This window comes from Paroedura picta, chromosome 10 (genome assembly GCF_049243985.1).
Source record: "Paroedura picta isolate Pp20150507F chromosome 10, Ppicta_v3.0, whole genome shotgun sequence".
NCBI lineage: Eukaryota > Metazoa > Chordata > Lepidosauria > Squamata > Gekkonidae > Paroedura > Paroedura picta.
This window is the reverse complement of record NC_135378.1, coordinates 31,287,722-31,308,239: the sequence shown is the minus strand read 5'-3', so window position 1 is coordinate 31,308,239 and position 20,518 is coordinate 31,287,722. Positions and strand designations below refer to the sequence as shown.

General features: G+C 43.6%; 1 protein-coding gene across 1 annotated transcript; it reads right to left on the bottom strand.

Annotated features, from left to right (window-relative positions):
- Nucleotides 1-1,841: 1,841 nt before the first annotated feature.
- Nucleotides 1,842-19,305, bottom strand: TMEM165 (transmembrane protein 165). Its single transcript, XM_077302005.1, has 6 exons — nt 18,920-19,305; nt 8,855-9,080; nt 6,389-6,564; nt 5,680-5,862; nt 3,947-4,052; nt 1,842-3,123 (listed from the first exon to the last, which is right to left on the bottom strand). The coding sequence occupies exons 1-6, from the start codon at nt 19,112-19,114 to the stop codon at nt 3,047-3,049; spliced, it is 963 nt and encodes a 320-aa protein (XP_077158120.1). The 5' UTR covers nt 19,115-19,305; the 3' UTR covers nt 1,842-3,046.
- Nucleotides 19,306-20,518: the final 1,213 nt, after the last annotated feature.

Below are 20,518 nucleotides of genomic sequence, written 5' to 3'. Positions count from 1 at the left end.
AGGTTCTTATTGTAAACAAATGTACTTGAAAGTGGCTTCCAGCCATGACTGTATGACCTGGCTATTCATATAGCACTTTCTTCTTCACATACTGCTCAGTTCCTGAAACCAACAATGGCAGCTACACTTCCAGTGCTTTCATGTTTTTAAAACTACATTAATCCAGCCATTGCTGAGGCAGCTGTATTGGTTACCAGTTCTGGCCCAGATAAAGTTCAAGGTTTTGACCTTTAAGGCCATTAAGGTTTTGACCTTTAAGGCTTGGGCCCTGCCTATCTGAGGGAACACTTGTTTTATGTTCCTGCAGGGCACTTTGCTCTGTGGGTTCTAATCTGTTGGTGGCCCCTGGCCCCAGAGAGTTATGCCTGGCCTTGATTTGGGCCAGGACCTGACCTGGTAGAATGAGTTCCTGGGAGAACTGAGGGCCCTGACGGAGCTGTCAAAGTTCCATAGGGCCTGCAAAATGAAGCTCTTCCACCAGGTCTTTAGTTGTGGCTGGATTAGCAAGATCAATGGACCCCCCCCCCCTCAAGTCCCACTATATCTGGCACACCCTTGTAAATTAACTTGAGGAAGTAGGAGGGATCTTGCCATCTCAGTATATTTTAGATTAGGGTGGAGGGATTATAAAATCCCATTATAGGGATTTTATATGTAATCTGCCTTGAGTCCAAGGAGGAAGACCGTCTAGAAATTTAATAAATAATTGTAACAGGACAATTAATTCAATATTGTACTTTCTGACCAGGTATATAGATGTAGATTCAAATGAATCAACAGAGTAGGTTCGACTGTAACTCAAACCATTGGTTTTATTTTGTTTTCTCAGAATGCCATTGCATCATGAGGATTCCAGAGTACACTTATACTGGTCAGAACAGTATTGGTTATTTTCCCTTAAAACTGACGGATGAATTCCATTACCTCACTAGCACCTACCAGGACACCTATTTCCTGAGTTTAATGGCATCCTTAAGAGAGTCAGTGAACTATCAAAAACATTTGTGCCTTTCAACCCAAAAAAAGTTGACAAAAAAAAAATACCAAGGGCTTTTTTTAGCAACGTACTACGCTTCTTGTATTTTACTACATTACTTCTGGGAGTGCTGGTTCCAGGCACAAGGGAAGGATTCTTGGCTGCTGGCAGAGAGCTGAATAATTCTTCCCCATTATCCAGTTTTATTTATCAATTAGAGTAACACTTGGGTACAGTATCATAGGTAAGGAGGGTCAAGTAGCAGTTTATGTTTTTCCTAACCATTATCTCCCTTGCATGCTACAGTTCTTGAAATGCCATCTTGTTATATCCAGAACTTGTCACCTACTTTACTCTGGCATGTCCCCATTGCCCTGCACCATGTTAGAACCATTCCAGTTTCTATATTAATACACTTAAGGATTTCCATTAAATCACATTGTGTCATGTTGTCATTTCAGTTGGGAAAGACTGTTCTGCTACCTGTTTTATTGCTGGAGTTGTTAAGCACAACCATTTCCCATCAGTGAGGAGCACCAGTGATCCAACATGAATAAGCAATATTTCCCCCAAGAGAAAGCACTGTACCCTCAGGTTGTTATAAATTACTTCAATTGTACATTTCCATTATTCCAGGGAAGCAGATATGGCTGAAAACCAGGGCATAGTGATAAAAGAATTCCACGAGATCTTTTCTGCTCCAGGAGTGAACTATTCTTCCAGACAGGGTGAGGCGATATTACATATAATATGTTCTCAACTCAGGGCCCAGCTCTAAGTATCCCCAGGTAGTTACATTGATTGAATAAAGAAGCTGTCAACTGCCATGGGAGTTGCTGGTTTTAACAGCCACTATGGAAACAAATGAGTCATAAATGAGCTTTATTTTTCAAGTATTTTTTTCCATCTTGAACTATCACAGTAACATGATGTGTGCTCTTTGGCTACTTAATCTCCTCTCTTACTTGGCAGTTGTAAGATGGTGTGCTTAACCCATTACCAAACGTAAGAGCTGCTGAACTGCTTTGAGAAAGGTTGTTCTTTCCAAACCACCAATTCATTCCTTCAGTTCTACGGCTGATGCTTATACTGTAAAAAAGGCGAGTACCAAGTTACTGTAGCTATCTACAAAGTCTTAACAGCAGAATTTGAAATCAAGAATAAAGAACACAAGGTGAGATCATTCAAACTACTCAACAAATGCAAAGGTCAATGACAGTACTGGCTGCGCAAGACATACAGGGAGGGTCTACATACAAGTCAAAAATCATGTCCCCATGTGGTCAGAAATGAGCATAGATAAGAAACCAAAAAGTGAATGGCAATAATTTACTTCTAATCATTTTTTCATCTAAATTCAGTTAGTTATATCTAATGCACTCATTTTTTCCATATTACATTTTTCAATGACTAAAAAGATGACATAGTGAGATACTTTAATTTGGAAATGCAGCTCATTTTAGGGGATTATAATACAAAACAGGTTTGGATCTATTAAACAACTAGATGGATTACATGTTGAAAGAATTATATTCCAAATCAGTAGACTCCATACTAAAATATCCTGATTCTCTCCCAGCACCCCAAAGCTAGTTTCAAGCCATCAATTCTTGCCGGTTAGTCACATGACCAGCCCACAGCTCCCTCAGTTCTGATGTTTGTGGAATCATGTGCTTGGCAAAGAGTTCTCCTCCAACACTTTCCACTGGACAGTTTGTAAGGCATAAGTGCTTGACACACAGCAGCAGCAGCGATTCATCTATCCAAAATAACTATCAGTGGTGGTGAAGAGAAGGGAGTAGCAATCACGGTAGTATTTCTAGACGTAGATCTCTGTTTCCTTGTGGCAGAACGCACTGTACGAGCATCCCATGTAAAAATATATATATAGATATATGGGGATTCTCCATCACAGGGTATATTCAGGATGTCCCAAATTGTTACTATAGGAGTTGCAGCATCTCCTCTTCAGTGCTTATTTCACTACAGCTGTACATTATATACAGAACATAAAGGACAGGTTGGTTGCTCCTAGTCTTCATTCTTCCAAGAAAGTGGGAAAACAGCTCTTTAAAAACCAGCATCTGGGCTTATAAATAGTGCAGAGAACGCAAATGCTAAGAAAACAATTCCTCCTATGATTGTCACTGCAAGAGAGGAAAAGAAGGTTGTTAGATCCTGATTACAATAAGTATCCAGCTGCTAGCCCCAGCCAGGAGTCTCTTTAAAATCCCTTCCACAACTTTGATTAAAGTTGCTTGTAGGAGGCAAACAGGCATATAAGCCGTGTTGAGTCTTTGCAGCATCATACTACAACTACTGTCCCCTTTCTCCTCTATTTGGGATACACGCCAAGAAGAGGAACACTTGCAAAAGTGAATATTAGTTCTGGTGAAAAACATTCAGACGAGAGGTGTAACTGGCATTTTGGTGGGTAAAGAAGTGGATACAACCCCATGGTGTCTGCCACTGGAAAACCTGGTTGGCCACCACTTCAGTTTAGAGCATCAACAGTGCAGCATATTGCCCATGTGGTCCCATTCTCATGCAATTACCAAGGAGTCTCACATGAGGGGGGGAAAAAGCACAAATCTGTTCAAATGACTACCATTGCCACAAGTGCAATCACAAGATTCTAGTCAGACCACAAGAATTCCCCTGGAAGGACAGAGAACAAATAAAGTATGAGGATACAGGTAGTAGAGGCAGGCTGCATCTTAGTCCCGGCATGTGAGTATGCACAGAGATGTGTGCATTCTTCATACATGCAGCGTTCCCTCCCCTCAAATAGCCTTTATCCCCCTTTGGTCAAGCCAGTTCTTGACCCCAGATATTATGGGTTCCCATTTATCCACGAGACATTTCACAAAAAAAAGACTTTTGCCTAAGCAAGCTGCTCTCTAAAGCTGAGAGCCCTGAACTCTTTTTAATGGTTACAATCATTTAGCCAAGCTGCTCTCCTACACTTACCAGTCCGAACAGAGATTTTTTGTGCTATCATTCTTCCTCCAATCACTGCTAGACCAGTGCATAAACTATGTCCAAATGTCCCACCAACGGCCACACCATAGGGATCCTGTGCAAATACACATCAATATTCAGTGCTGTCGGAAAGCTACAGACCTCAAAAGCAGTTTCCTGGGGGGAGGGATAGTAATACTTTCAAAAGACGCGATGAACAGGCACAGCGAACGTGTGGAGAATACTGCCAGCCACACCAAAATGAGAGGCTGATCTCACTGGGCAGCCACCTTTTCATATGAAGGCAAAGGAGTGCAGTCGTTCTAGGGAGGGGTGAATGTCGCAGGGTTTTTTTTACTTGACACAGGCTTTTTTTGCAACACAGTTTAAATGCACACTGCTTAACAACAGGATGGAAGCACTGCGAGGGCTTCACGCATTACAAGGGTGTAGTCTGAAAGGCAATCTGAATTAGCCACATGTTTAGAAGCCACCAATTGACACAAACAGCCGCTGGCTGAATTAAAAACTGAGCCACCTGAGAAGATCCTTTCATTCAACTCTACATTTGCATAAGATCAGAGAGGAACAAAAATGACAACTCCCTTAGCCCACAGAATATACAAGCGAGTGAGTGTTAGTGGATGGCAGTGCAGAGGGGACTGGAAGAGGGCTCTCCCGCAGGTACCTGCAGCCGGAAAATGCTACATCACCTACAGGCCTCTGATGTATAGCAGATATTTGCAATCTAGAGCAAGGTCCGACAAACCCAGGATTAAATACATTTCATCCTTGATCATGCAGATTCCTTTGGTCGTCCTGAAAATGCAGTACAGCAAGGGTGATTTGTGTATCTGTGTCAGAACTACCACGCTATACTTCTGTGGGTGCAATTTACTAGTTATGAGATCAGACGCCGCCCTCAGAGATCCAAATTCCATTTCCCTGGCAATCCATTGAGAGACAAAAAGATAGTGGCAGATTTCTGGCAGCGAGAAAGCAATGCACTCAACCTAACAAATAATTTAACGTGCAAAAAAACTGTATAGAATGTGAGGTAGTAAAGAAAGTTCAAGGAAAGGAAAGTTTATAGAACCTGTATGTATGCAGTGGGCGGAGCAACTCCTTCACCTATAGTTTACTCAAGAGAAGGGGTAGGATGGACTCCAAGTTGTCCCTGGAACACCACCTCTGCACGATGGCCACTTGGCTTCCTGGGATGCAAATGGAGCTGCTACACCTTCTGCCTAAATATACTCCTCTGCAGGTGTGGCAGGGCACTGCTGCAGGCTTCTTTTTGAGTATATTCATCCAAGAGCCAAAACAGAAGCACCTTTTACAATGTATTGTATTCCCCACATTTCTTCCTTGGTGGAAGAAGGCTGCAGGTGCAGATTTCTCATACAGACACTCACCAGTCCCAGACCTGCTTAGTGTCGTCAAGAAGAAGAGCTGGTTTTTATACTCTGTTTTTCACGACACAAACTGTATAATGTAAAAATAGTGGGATCCAACTGACAGCAGCAGACTGTAAAATTTATGGGTGGCAGTATAGTCCTCCCGACCTCCTTAGGCAGGCCGTGCCATAAGCTGGGGACAGCAACAGAGAAGGCAGGCATGCAGGTAGTTGCAGATTCTGCCCAGTTGCAAGGTGGCATCTATGTTTCATTAATGGTACTGTGAACTGGAGCACTGAGAGTTTTGTTCCTTGAATGCATGCATTTCCGATGCGTTTCACTTACCTCTCTCGCTGCCAGGACTATTGTGGTTAATTGAGAGCGGTCTCCCCATTCGGCTAAGAACGTTAAAGTAAAAGCTTGCACAAAAATTGGAGAAATGAAATGCAGCCATTTCTTCTGAGGCAAAGTAGGGCCTGCTCCTATTTCCACATCACCAGGCCCATTTAACAACTTTGTTCTCTGGAGCTAGAAAGAGGAGGCAGATGCCAGAGAGTTAGAACTTAGCATCCTTTCTTTTTAGTGGATCAATACATCTAAGCTGCAACATAGCCAGACCCAGGTTCACATCCCCATTCTGTCATGCAAACTCACAGGGTGACCCTGGGCCAGTTACACATTCTCAGCCTAATCTTTGCACACGTTTTAAAATTCCTTTTTACTACTATGAAATAGAAAAAGAACATCACTGAAGTGGGTAATAGATTCTAATCTAGGCTAGAACCAAAATTAAAGAACGACAAGAATAATGTGCAAAGTAGCTACTATTTAAAGTTCCCTATCCTGTTACAAGTACCAGTGAAGATGCCACGACATACAGAAATTCCCTAAAGAAATGGCTGGAAATGTCTGAAAAATCACTGTTTGACCTATTAAACTGAAGACCAGACCATGCACCCAGATGCTTAGCAAGCTTCCTGATTTCTGCCCAACTTCCTAAATTCATTACTGTTCTTTAACGTTGCATTCACTCTTTCTACATACTTTAACTTACTTCTTCATCTTTCTTCTTGAGTTCTGCTTGAACTTCCTCCAGTTCTTCCTGACCTTCATCTGGGCTCATCTTTAAGCCTTCCCGAAGCATTCGGATGCCAAAAATTGCAAAGAGTGCAGTTGACACATAGTATGTGTATACTCTGGGAATAACTGTAGTAGCATAGCCAAATAAAACTAAGGGAAGAAAAGCAAACACTGTAGGTTATTAATTGAAGACCTTACTTGTCCGTTTAGTCTATCACTTTGAGTACTGGAATAATCTCTAGCCCTCAGCATTTAAGGATATGAAACATGGCTCTAGGCCAGCCTTTTACAACCTTTTCACCATGGAAGAGCCCCTGAAATAATTTTTCAGGCTTCAAGGATCCCCGGAAGTCACGTCAGCTGATCATGCCTCCCTGCCCTGCCCTGGAAGTGACTTAACCACCTGCACCCTTTTTGTTCCCTCCCTCTGCCTTTGCTACTACTATGGTGGTTCCATATCATGCAGGCCAGAAAGGGAAAGAGCTGAGAAGACAGAGAGACCACCCACAGCACACCGTAACTGACTCCCTGCCTTTGATTCCTTAAACACATGGCCTACCTACCAAGCCCTCCAGGCAGAGGCTACCAGTTATCTCGCTTGTGACCAAGTCCATCAAGGCAGGAGGGGAACTCCCATGAACCCCTGGTTGGGAATCCCTGCTCTAGGCAATAATAAAAGCTTACCTAAAGTCACTTGGCAAATACGTTGCTGAGCTTCAACTTGGAATTTCCTCATTCAAAGATTTAAACAAGCCTCCACCAGCTCTTGTATCAATTTAAAGTATTGAAACTTGCCATTACAGTGTACCGATATAACATGAGGCTATAAGGTTATAACCTTGGATCACACACAGCTAACTTTTAGTAACATGTTTAAATTGTGACTGTGGCAATCCAGATATTTTACGCTGTATAAGTAAAGGTTAACTCAATTAAAAGATTTACTTGCTTCAATTTTAATTACCTGTATGGACTAATTCCATGTGTGTTTAACAATTTCCACCCCAGAGCACGCTTCCCTCTTCTGCTGGAACTCCCCTTCACGCAAGGCTTCACTGAAAACTACTGATCCTGGGCAAATGGAAATGCCAGAGGAAGAAGCTCTTTCCGCAGCAGAGGCTGTGCAACACTCACATAATTAGCATGTTGCCTCCGAGTCTATCTAACCGTGTGGATCTGATGTGTAACCAGTACCTTGCAACCTGTTGCGTCTACTGAAAGATTCTACCCTGGATGATTTGTTACCTCATTAAATCTCTATAGCCTTTCAATAGATGGTAGAAGAAGTTCAGCAATCCAACCACTTGGTCCATAACAGGACCGCCTTCAGTTAAGTTTCACACTGGCCAATTCTGAAAAGCTTTCAGCATCATGTTTGCCAAGAGATACCAGCCAATGGCCCAGTTCTGTATCTTAATCAATCATGTTGCCCATTTCTTTCAATGTCATATTAAGTTGCCCTTGCTTTTAATCTCTTCAAAACAAAGGGCCAAAAATGACTAATTGGACATCATTCCTCAAACTAGAAGCTTCGACCCAATATACTTCACTTGATATCAAACCAAGTTGATTTAAACCAATTTAGATACAATGACGAATGATAGTTTGCCTTCACAGTTTGCCTTTTTCAGAGATTCACAGTGGATGACAGGATATAAAATGCTATTATCAGCAGAAAGCCAATGAACAATGGAATCGGGACTAAGATTACAGAATCAGAGAACAAACTATTGTAGCAAAGGCAAAGGATACTATATAGACAATACAGAAACTGGAATTGCAAGGTAAAGACAATGCAGCAAAAGTGGTTGATATCTGCAATAACAATGGCAGTGGGCTACCGTCCCAACCGAAAGCTCAGTGGATATGCAGTTCCTTCCCCAAAGCTAGCAAGGGAAGGTCCTGCTAGCAGTTGCTAAATGCCATCTAAGCCGAGTTTGTTGTTTCCTCCGCTTGCAGGTAATTAAGTCAGGGCATAGCCAAGGACACAAAACATTGTTTGTAGTAGGCTAACGTCAGGCTGGCCAGGGTAGGTTTGTTTTACTACTTCAACCTGCAGTGTATTTAAGACGTTTCTGTAAGCTGCTTTGGGGAGAAGAGCTAACAACCAAATCCTTTTTGGCCTGCAGCTGGAATAGAAGAAGACAGCGAGTTGGTTCTTATATGCCGCTTTTCTCTACCCGAAGGTGGCTCAAAGCGGCTTACAGTTACCTTTCCTCTCCCCACAACAGAGGTGGAGAGGTGGGTGAGGCTGAAAGAGCCCTGATATCACTGCTCAGTCAAAACAGTTTTATCAGTGCCGTGGCAAGCCCAAGGTCTCCCAGCTGGCTGCATGTGGAGGACTGCAGAAACGAACTAGGCATGCCACTACATTCCTAACCACTACACCAAACTGGCTCTCTGTACATGACTTTCAGGACAGAGTATCCAAGGCACTCACCTGATAAGCATGTCATCAGTCCTAAGGCAAGCATAGCCCCAGCCAGCACCGTCAAGCGGTTGTAACGCATTGCCATGATGGCTGCAATAAAGAAAGTCTTATCCCCAAGTTCGGAGACAATGATGACCGAGATGGCAGCCACAAAGGCATGGATAAATCCCAAGTTTGTCTTGTCGGGAGAGTCTCCACTAACAGAATGGTCTGGGGCGACTTGAGTAGGTCCTTTCTGAAAAGGAAAGAATAAAATTATTTTACTTTTGCCCAACCCAGTCTACACTCTAGAGTCTACACTACTTTCATAGAGGATTATGTTCACATCCTGGCATAGGCTGCTGACCACCGGTACCTGCAGCCATCCATTAACATTCACTTATAATGGCTAGTGGATTATAATAATAGTACAACTCTGTAAACATAATAAAATTATAGAATAATTTGTAGAATTAGAGGTGGGGGGAGTTAAACCAGAAAAGGAACAGGCTTGATTCCAGTGTTCCTGCTTTATGGTTTTCCATCAGTAGAGCACAATTTCCCTGCTTCCTCTGTCCTGCTCAGACTAAAATGTGTCCCCCAAAGTCCATTTCTGGCAGGCATCTCCAGTTCCTCCCTCCAAAAAACAGGATTTTGGGGGACATTCAGGGCTGTTCAAGGTAGGGGGAGCCAGGAAAGTCCTGCTCTGCAGAAGGAAATCCTAGCCCCCGTGGATCTAAATCATAATCATTCAAATCTCCAACGCTCCATATTTCTAGTATTCCCTGCAGATGAATTAAATTTCTAGTATTCCCTGCAGTATTCCAATTTAGCTCCTTAAGTTCAGCGAGATGTGAGTGTTCACGCACTTGCTAGATCACAGACGTGTCAAGTGCTGTCATGCTGCAGCCATCTTACGGCACCCTCCCAGGGGTTTCAAGGCAAGAGATTAACTTGCCATGGCCTTGTGCATTGCATTGTGACCAGGACCTCTTTGGTAGTTCCCCATCCAAATACTAACCATGACCGACATTGTTTAGCTCCCAGGACCTGACAAGTTTGGGCTAGCCTGAGCCAGAATAATCAATAAAATCAAGAAGTATGTAAGTGTAAATCTGGTCGGTTGGCTATGGATACAAGTTTTTTCCAAGAAAGCAGGCTGTTCAATACTTCAAGTCAGTCATTCTGTAGACCAGGGGTAGTCAAACTGCGGCCCCCCAGATGTCCATGGATTACAATTCCCAGGAGCCCCTGCCAGCAAATGCTGGCAGGGGCTCCTGGGAATTGTAGTCCATGGACATCTGGAAGGCCACAGTTTGACTACCCCTGGTCTAGACAGACAATATATGATGCCCTCTGAGTACCATCTACTTTACAAAAAAAAAAATTTTTTTTTTACAGCCAATTGTTCAGTCTCTTTCCTAGGGCAGGATCACTGAAGACACACAGAAAAACTCTCTTATAAGGGTTGGTTTTTATACTTTGCTTTTCACTATCCAAAGAAGTCACAAAGCACCTTACTGACACCCTTCCCTCCTTCTCCCCACAACAGACACCCTGTGAGATAGGTGCGGTGAGGAGAGAGCTCTAAAAGAACTGCTGTATGAGATTTGTGACTATCTCAAAATCATCCAGCTGGCTGCATGTGGGGGAGCAGGGAATCAAACTCAGTTCTCCAGATAAGAAGCCGCCACTCTTAACCACTACACAAGCTGGTTCTCATAGCCTTCTCTTAAACATCTGTCTCAGTTACACCAGCTGAACCGTGGGCAGGTTAACAAGCATGTGTCAAAATAACAGCTGAATTGGTCTTTTGCAAGAACAGGTTTTCTACGGCAACAGGTGATGGTACGCACCACTATAAGTTTATTCATCTAATGGTGTCTCAGAACAGCTGCTTGAACTATGATCAAAATCAAATTAAGGTGTGAGAACAATTTACCAGGAAACAGATTGTTCCAAAAATAAATCCAGCATAGTAGTTCTTGTGAAGGAATGGGCCTGCAGGTCCTGTTCCACCCTGCCCTTCAAGGTTTTCCCGACACCTGGAGAGGCTTTTCTTTTTCTCTCAGTAACCTGCCACCACCACCACCTGATCTTTGCCAGGAATTGCCTGCAGGGAGGGTCAGGACTTCCAGCTTCTCTTCTGAGGCCTGGCCTCTGTATCTCCCAGCACAGGGAGAGTTTACTGTCTTGTGCACTCCTGGGGGAATAGCTGCTTGCCAACTGTTGGCCTTCCTCCCTGGTGCTCCTTTTACAATAGCATGTCTGAGACAGTGGAGGTCTATGTGGTGAAGAAAACCACTACCAGCAACAAAAGATATAAAGTGTTTATTTTTTTAAATGTTCATAAGCACCAGACAGTTCAAGGGATTCAAAAGAAATGGGTAAAATGCAATTCCTCTGTCCCTCTCCATATACATGCCCTATCAGATGTTAAAATATAGGACAGGCTCCCTAGCTTAGGAAGTTGCAGATCTCTACTTTGAAATTTCATACAGCTGTGCGGGCAAGAACATGGTCCATAGTTACCTCCTACAGTTAAGGTCTGTCTACTCTGACAGACTCATCACCAAAGAGACCTTCCTCCTTGCTTCCCTGAGTTTTATCACCACCCTTTCCCCCATCCACTGACTAGGTCAAGACAGGTCAGAGAGATTTCTCCTGCTTGGATGAGGAGGGACTGGACCCTCCTATTGTCTCAGTCTAGCTAGACCTATTAGCATATCCTAAGAGGCAACAGAGGTAAAAAGTCACTGACTGACTTCCTCTTCCCTTGGCTCAGAGGGAAATAAAATAACACTTTTAAAACTAAAGAGTGAAGATTTTGCTCAATTCAAAACTCCAAAGAAAACATGTACTTCTTCAGTTCTTAAAAGTATAGCTTACTATTTAAAAGGCGGAAACAGCCATTGCAAAATGGCCCTTGCGTACATGATCACATACCATTCTTCTGCTAAACACACCACTCCATCTTCCAAAGCAGCACTTACTGTACACTTAAGTATTTACTCTTAAGTTCAGGGTGGCAAACCATTTCCAGCCTAGCTCAGAGATCTGGTCCTCCTTGGAAGGGCAGGATATAAATGCCAAAAAATATAAATAAAATCTGCTGGATTAAATGGATCAAGAACCCCCCCCCCCCATCAAAATCTGACAACACATTTAAGATGTCACACCTGAACCTCACACGATATTAGAGCATTCCCAGAATACAGCCATCCATAGTTGTGAGATACAAGATGTGACTTTTTCTGTTTCAGCAAGGAGCCTGTAAACATTAAACTGTGGCTCTAGATAGCTGGGCATAAGAGAAGTGTCACAGGTGAATGCTACATTCATATTTAAATGGGAATGAGAAAGAAGCGAACTAATAAATGAATCCAAGACAACAACATGTAAGCTGAAGTTTTCCTGATAAATTAGCCTTCTTGGTCTTACATTTTATCTCAGACTCAGCTACTACCTAAATAGCGCATACATTTCAAAACTCATTTACAACATCTAAAACCACTCCAGCATTTTCCCTAGACTTAGCATTCTTATTAATATTTAACCATTTTAATTATCTAACCATGATTTATCACTGCAGGCAATGCAAAGACTGAAGGGAAAAGACATTGTGCACTTCAGACCTGAAGTCATCTGTACATCAACAATCTCCTCAGGGTTTATTATATTTTTATGCCATTTCAACCTAGTTGCGAACTAGTCCCACATAATTTTTTTTTAAGTTAGTAGCCACCCCAGATAGAACAGAATTTTTTGCTCCCTTTAAATTACAGATCATTTCCTGACCACTAGCATATATTCTTCTCTAGGTAGACACCCCTTATCAGATGTTACGCAGCTAAGAAAAGAATAACAGTGTTTCTGTTTTAAGAGAGAATGGCAATTTCTATGGACCGATGCTCTCTGCTGCAGCTACTGAGCTCTTCGTAATGTTGTTGAAAGGGATGACCAAACCCTCAGGAACACCAGTGGAGAATGGAAAGTCTGCAGTGGGAAGGGGGGCACTGGAATCACCTTCTCCTCAGAATATGGCTAGCCTAGGGTTTCCTGAATGGGTGGAAGTATTTAAAATATATTTTCAAAATTTGTTAAACAATTATTGGGTGATATGACCATATACGGTCATGTCCACCTGCCCACCCCTCCCAAAATGGCCAATGATGGGCCAGGAGGGGCCCCAGGTGGGCATGTACACAACTATGCTTCCCAGGTATATTCTGCACGATCGTGCCACTTCTGGGGTTTCTCAAAGCCTAAAGAATGTTTCAAGGGTTTTTCAATGTTAAAATAATTGAGAAAAGCTCAGTGAACTCAACATGTTATGGTGTCCCATAAGTGATGGAAAATGTTGTCAAATCATGTCTGACAGGTTTTCAAAGCAAGAGTTCAGAGGTGGTTTGCCATTGCCTGCCTCTGTGTCATGACCCTTGTATGCCTTGGAGATCTTCAACACAAATTCTAGCAACAGCCAATCCTTTTTATTTATTTTAGACTGCCTCTTTCAGAGTTTCCAACTCGGGGAAGTTCACAACCACAGTAACCAAAGCCACAACTCTGCTTAGCTTCTGAGATCTAAGGTGCTTGGCTTAGCCTAGGCTATCCAAGTCAGAAATCACTAACATATAACCTCTGTAAATTAAATGCTATGGAAGGACGTTGGGAAGAGAAACCTCAAAGTAAAGCAAGACAGTTTTAAGATTCCTGCTTCCTGGATTTTTTTACAAAAATTAAGACTTTTAAAATCATCAACCCATGTAGTTTTCATTTAAAAGCTTTAGGGATTATTTTTCTGCATTCAGCTAGCATGCTCAACATGTTTCACCTTGTTAGCCCTTTACTGCAAGTGATTCAGTCACAAGTTGTAAAGGTAGAGATCAAGAGCAATCTGGAAAACTGGTTTTCTAGATATAAGTTCTGTTAACAGCGGCTCCTCCTGGTTTGCTATCACCAGGTGCACATCTTTTTGAAGCAATGGCTTGTGTCATGTTTGAACAGTTTTAAGAGCTGAATGAAAGCTTATCGTTTGTTTTGAAGAGATTCTACATGACCTTTGTTAAATCAATTACAATTAAAGCACAGTAGAGAATACTCTGTATTGAAAACTGCTGCTTCCTCTAGGGCAGTGGTTCTCAACCTTCCTAAAGTCACGACCCTTTAATCCAGTTCCTCATGTTGTGGTGACCCCCAACCATAAAATGATGCAAGTGACCAATGGCATGGAGATCCATTGTTCATGATTGTATATAAATTGTTTTTTTCCCCGGGGTTTCTCAGTTCAGTTCTGCCTCTTGTCCCACCATGCTGATCTCGCTCTTTTCCACTGCTCCAGACAGACGAACACTCTTATCTCGATCTACCCCACAAGGCTGTTGTGTGGATGGTGCCCCCGCGGCCAAGCTGCCTGCCCTGCCACGACCCCTGTGAAAGGGTCATTTGACCCACAAAGGGGTCCTGACCCCCAGGTTGAGAACCACTGCTTTAGGGTAAGCAATAACAGGAACAGGATGCTAGTTTGAATGTTCAATTGAAAAATGATAGCTTTTTTTTTTTAAGAATTGTATGGCCAAAACCCTGGGGCAAATGAACATTTTCTGTATTTGAGAAGAGTAGACTCTAGCTCATGAAACCACATGCTACAATAAGTCATCTTCTGGCCCATTAATCTTTTAATTTCTTTTGTCTGACACTCATTGTCCTCACCTAACAAATGAAAGAGCTGGTTTTTATACCCCGATTTTCACTACCCAAAGGAGTCTCAAAGTGGGTTTACAAAAAGCTTTCCTTCCTCTCCGTGTGCGGTAGTGAGGATAAGAAAGCTCTAAGAGAACTGCTCTGCAACAACAGCTCTAAGAACTGTTCAGTAGTCCAAGGTGACCCAGCTAGCTCCCTGTGGAGGGATGGGGAAATCAAATCTAGTTCTCCAGTTTAGAATAGACTGCTTTTTAAACACTAAACCATGTTGGCTCTCATTTCAATCTAGGGGAGATACTCCTATGTTCTGGAAATATTTTCAGAAGCCTTTTATTAATGTGTTAATACAATCCATGGCATTTGGCTTTTTACAACAAAAAGAACTGTGTCACAACAGTTAAACCAAATAGAATGCAATACAGGATTTGTGGTCAAACACTGCATACAAATAAGACAGGAATCTCAACATACAAATATACCTTCTCAGTAGCTGTGTTGCAAAGACTCTCTTCGTACAACCCATCAATTTATTAATGAGTTCTCTTACAATGGGTAAAGTTATTGTGACTACTACCACTGCAAATCCCACCATGCGTGTTTGGGAGAACGTTGAGAAGGATCAGCAAAAGCCTCTTGTTAATACAAAGGAAGTGTAGTGGCATATCTTTGTCCCAATGGAATTTGACCTGCTTCCATCTGTTGTCACAAGACAGAACTAAGATCACCAAAGCCTCAAAGCTGCTGAAGGGTCACCATGACCCACACCTCTGGGTTGGCTTGACATTTTAACTGGGTAACTTGACAGCACCACTGTGTTAAAACTGACCACATGGTACTAACACTGCCAGACATCTAATTAAATCCTGCAGCTAGACTTCTACTATGTTTGTAGTCAGCTACTAAGTGGGTTCATTAGTGTTGCATTAATCACACAAGCATTTAACATTTATGCTGGCATTTACTGCACAATATACAGGCAGTAGTGCCACTTTAAGAATGGAAATGGCCTTGAAAACTTGCCTTATGGTTGGCAGAATCCTTTGTAGGCATTACAATTCAGTTTTAGCTCAACAACCAAGAAAGGCCCAATTCTGCAGGACCTGAAGAATACATGCATGAACCTTCTCAAGGCAGGCAGTCCAAAAACCACTACATATCTATTAGTTGGACTGGTTTTTCCTGCATGCCTTAAAAGAGAAACCTATTGCTCTTGAGGCCTCAGGCACCATCCTATGCCAGAGGTGAAGGTCGAGCTGAGTTTCCTCTGAACACATTTGTTCACATGGGTACTGTTGACTGCCAACCGGGACATGGGACCTGCAATTACATTTATTAATCCTATTTTTTTAAAATCATATAGGTCAAATCACAACAAAGAGCTAAAATAATTATATTCCTTGTCATGGTGGGAAGACAGCATAATCATCAATCCGATATGGCATATGGAGAGTGACAGTGAACTTGAATTACTCCAGTGACTTGAGGAAGTGAACCAGTTTCCTTTGAAATAACATGAATGGACTACTATGTCCACAGCATATCATGCACAGGTCTTTGGGTATTCTAAAGTCAGTGTGCCTACAGCTCAGTGCCTTTCTTTCTTGTATAATTTAAGGGAGGTAGTATGTTATATGGTCTTAAAATCTACAGCTCTTATTCCAATACTAATCAGTTCCACAAAAAGCTCAACATTTGTTTCAGCATAAATGTTAAGTACAGTATAAATGTTTTTGCATAATCAAATACTTTAGTTCAAATATTGGTTTTAATGGAATTTTGCTGGAGTACTTTAGTATCAGTACTTTTAATTGCTGCATTCTGGTCTGGGCCCATATAAATAAACTTTGAACTTTGAACTCTGAGTACTTTTTAAATGTTCTCTAAATCCAAGTCAAAGCAAGCAGGTTAAATCAGATCATGCTCTAGTTAAGTCACACAATAATTTTCCATGTGGCAAAAGTTACCTGGCATACTTTCTTCTCTAAAGAAATTATGCTTGTGAGTGCCTTCCACCTCAAAATCTCCTCAGCTCCACAGAAGTGGAAGTATTACAATAAGACTCTGATGATGATTGCTTGGTTCCACTGCCATTCCTCTGGAGGGTTGCTAGAATCAGATCAAAACTCTAAAAGTATTTTCTATGGCACTATGGTGAGTTAAAACTTGTCCAGATACAAGATTTGACAATGTCTACAAGTACTGACATTCAGGACATGCATGAATGACAGATTATAAGCATGCCTTCTGCTGGAAATTCAAGGATAGTTAAAAATTCCCACAATAAGTGCTTGTTAATGAAGGGAAACTCCCCATAGGAACTGAAAATAGGCTTGAGGGGGGAGATCCCTTATGGGAGACATATTGAAACTAATCTAGCTAAAAAGTTACACTTGTTTGCGCTTAAGAATCAAGCCACAGTCTGTGATGCAACAGTCTTGTTGATAGTGTTACATAAAATTATTAGACTATCAACTCAATTACTACCTTCAAGGATTAAATGTTTTTTAAGGATATTGTATTTATGGTAGTGCTACTGGACACGTGGCCAGCTGGTGAATTGATATTTTTTTGGTTTGTTTTTATATTCTTTTAAAAAAATGATCATGTATGCTATCTTAGGATTTGCTTTGTTGGTCAAAAAGTTAACATATGCTCTAAACTAATTATAATAATCTCACACTTTTTTTATCCTACCCTTCCCCCAAGGAACACCAGACAGATTGTTCTCACCCTCTAATTTTATATGTTGACCAAAACCTTGTGAGGTAGAGAAGGGTAAAAAAACAATGAGATTCACAACCAAGTGGTTCCAGCTAGTCTGAAACATGGAGAGATAACTGGTATGGCTACAAAGGAACTGATGAATTATCCACTTTAGAACAAATAGCATTACTGAACACTGGCATGCCCAGTTTTTAAAAAACGATCACAGAAAATATTTTGCAAAAAGGGTCACAAAGGGACAAGACATACAACTCATATTAATATCAGCACAAGGAACAACATACTGTTGAGCTAAAATCCAAGTTCTGCTGCTGGGATTTTTGTAAAGAAAGGAAGTTTACAGCCCATCAAACACACCAGCTCTGATTGCCGATCCACCACCAAGCACACAGTCCGCCTAGCTGGCTTAGCTATTTGTTAATTTCAATTGTCTGGGTTTTAATACTTAGATTTTGTTTTATTCATATGTTGTTTGACAACTGGGTTGAGTGCTTTACCTCTCTGATGTATTGTTTAAATACAAAGATAGCAAGTTAAGAAAACAGAGATACTATCCTTTACAGAGAGGGCAGGCTCCCCCCTCCCAAATAGCTAGTTTCAAGACCTCAAGGATCTCAACTTTGAATTTTAACCTATTCAGAGACTAGTGTGGTATAGGGGTTAAGAAAGCTGGACAACAACTTCCAAGGCACAGGTTCAAATCAGTACTCTACTATATATGTTCACCTGCACCCATGCTGCATGCACTGGATAATGTATTTTCAAAGTAGATTTTCCTGTTTTGCACACACACACAAAAACCCAACTGCAAAAGCACACTGAAAGTGTATTATCCAACGTATGTGGAGTGGGTGACCTTAGACAAACTAAGAAGTGTAGTCCTGCCGGTCTGAAGCAGCAGGCCAAAGTCAGAGTCCAGTGGCATCTTGAAGACCGACAGCGTTTTATTCAAGGTATTAGCTTAGGTGGGCAAGCACATATCTTCAGAGCATTGTATCCGAAGGAGTGTACACGTACATGAAAGCTCACACCTCAAATAAAACGTTGCTGGCCTTCAAAGCAACACTGGACTCAGACTGTGTTTTGGGTGACCTCAAGATAGTCACAGTCAGCCACACATCAAGGAGCCAGCTTGCCATAGTGGTTAAGAGTGCCAACCTCTAATCCGGAGAGCCAGGTTTCATGCTCCACTCCTCCACATGCCGCCAGGTGGGTGACCCTGGGTTAGTCACAGTTCTCTTGGGGCTGTTCTCAGAGCACCTGTCTTAGCTCTCTCTCAGCCTCTCCCACCTCACAGGGAAAGGAAGGCGAATGCAAGCCCCTTCCAGACTCCTCCGGGCAGTGAAAAGCGGAGTGCAACACCCAACTCTTCTTCTCCTCTTTCTAGCCTACCTCGCAGGGTTGTTATGAGCCTCGGACAGAAAGAGGAAGACTCACACGCTCCGCTCTCAGGAGGAGGAAGTGCCAGCAGAACTCGTCCTAAATGGGAAGGACCCGGCGCCACCCTCCCACTCCCTCCCAACCTGGGAGCCCCCGAAGGACAGAGTCCGGGGGGGGGGCGCTTCCTGCCCCCGCAGCCCCTCCGCGGCCTTTCCCCGAAGCCCCACCCCGCCGATCCCGCGGGAGAGAGAGGAGGAGGGGGGGGGGCTGGCGGGCGGGCGGCCTCACCTCGGCGCGGGCGGGCTCGGGCCCCTGGGCGGCGGGCTGCTGCTGCGGGGGCGGCGGCGGCTTCTGCTGGTCCTGCTGCGGCGGCGGGGGAGGCTCTCGCTCCTGGCCGGGCTCGGGCTCCAGGGACGCCAAGGGCGCGGCCACGAGGGCCAGCAGCAGCCAGAGGAGCGGCCGCGGCCGCCGAGGGGGCCCCATTCCCGGCCACCAGCCGGCCCCGCCGCTACCAGAGGAGGAGGAGGAGGAGGCGGCAACCCGCGGCCATGACTCCCCGGCCAACCCGGCCTCGCCTCCGCCGCTCGCCACGCCACAAAAGCCCGGCAGGCGCCCGCCCCCTCCCGCCGGCCGCGGCCCCGATTGGCGCTTCGGCGCAAGAGCGTCGGCACTGACGGGAACCCCCCGCCCCGCCGAGGAAGCTGGCCGCTCTTCCGGGAGGGAGGGAGGGAGGGGCCTCGCCGTCACGTGGTTGCTTCTTTCGCGGGTTGGCGTTTCCGCGCGGATCTGGTCAAGGGAGCCGCGAGGGAAGCTCTCATGGCGAGTGCGCTGTTTTAGGGTCCCTGGGCTGTGTTGGCGTGTTCTGCATTGCGTAGGCCTTGTTTGAAGCAAAGATCTGCAAGCTCGGAATGTGTCTGGCAGTGGTTTGGAGGCCAAACGGTGGCTCTCTATGTGCCCATGGACTACAGTTCCCATGAGCCCCTGCCAATTGGCCAGGCCGGCAGGCGCTCATGATAATTATAGCGCGTGGATATCTCGAAAGCCACCGTTTGGCCACCCTTGCTCTATGCCAAACTCTCCTGGTGCCCATGGACTACAGTTCCCATGAGCCCCTGCCAGCCTAGCCAATTGGCAGGGGCTCATGGTTAATAGTCCATGGACAATTGGAGAGTTACCAGTTGACCACCCCTGCTAGGCGTTTGGATTTTCTTCTGCCATGAAACTTACTCAGCAACTTTGACTTGCTTTCTCTCTGCCTAATTGTGCCATCGGCGGAGTAGAATGAAGGAGCAGAATACAGGAAATATTTTCTCTCGTGATCTTGTTTATTTATTTATCTATCGCATGGCACGTGTGTTACGTAGCCAGGAGATCCTAAGGTGGTCTGGCAGCCAGGCCAAAGATGTTTGCCATCGCCTGCCCCTTCATCATGGCTGTCGAGGCTGCCCTTCCAAGTGCTAGACCCTGCTTAGCTTCTGAGAACTGATGGGATTTTGCTTACCTTGGCTATCCAGGTCAGTTTTCCCATGATCCAGTGACATGGATATAAAATATATATATTTATTTGGGGAGTGAAAACTGCTGTATCATCCTTGCCGCAGCTGTTCTTCCTGGATACAACCCTCCAGTGCAGCATTCTGTATTGAAGGGTCATTACCATATGCTTCCAGAAAGCCCACATCAGGTTTTTACTTGTTAATCCCTATACAAGTTTCCATTTAGTTCCGTCTACCACCTACTGATAGGCCTCTGCTTCATCTGCTCGCTTGCATTACTTCACCACTCTTGTTAATAACGCAGTATCATTTTACCAGAAGTTCAGATAGTGCCATGCAAATCTATTGCTTCATCCACCCACTTCCCGTTCCCATAAATTTCTGACACCCT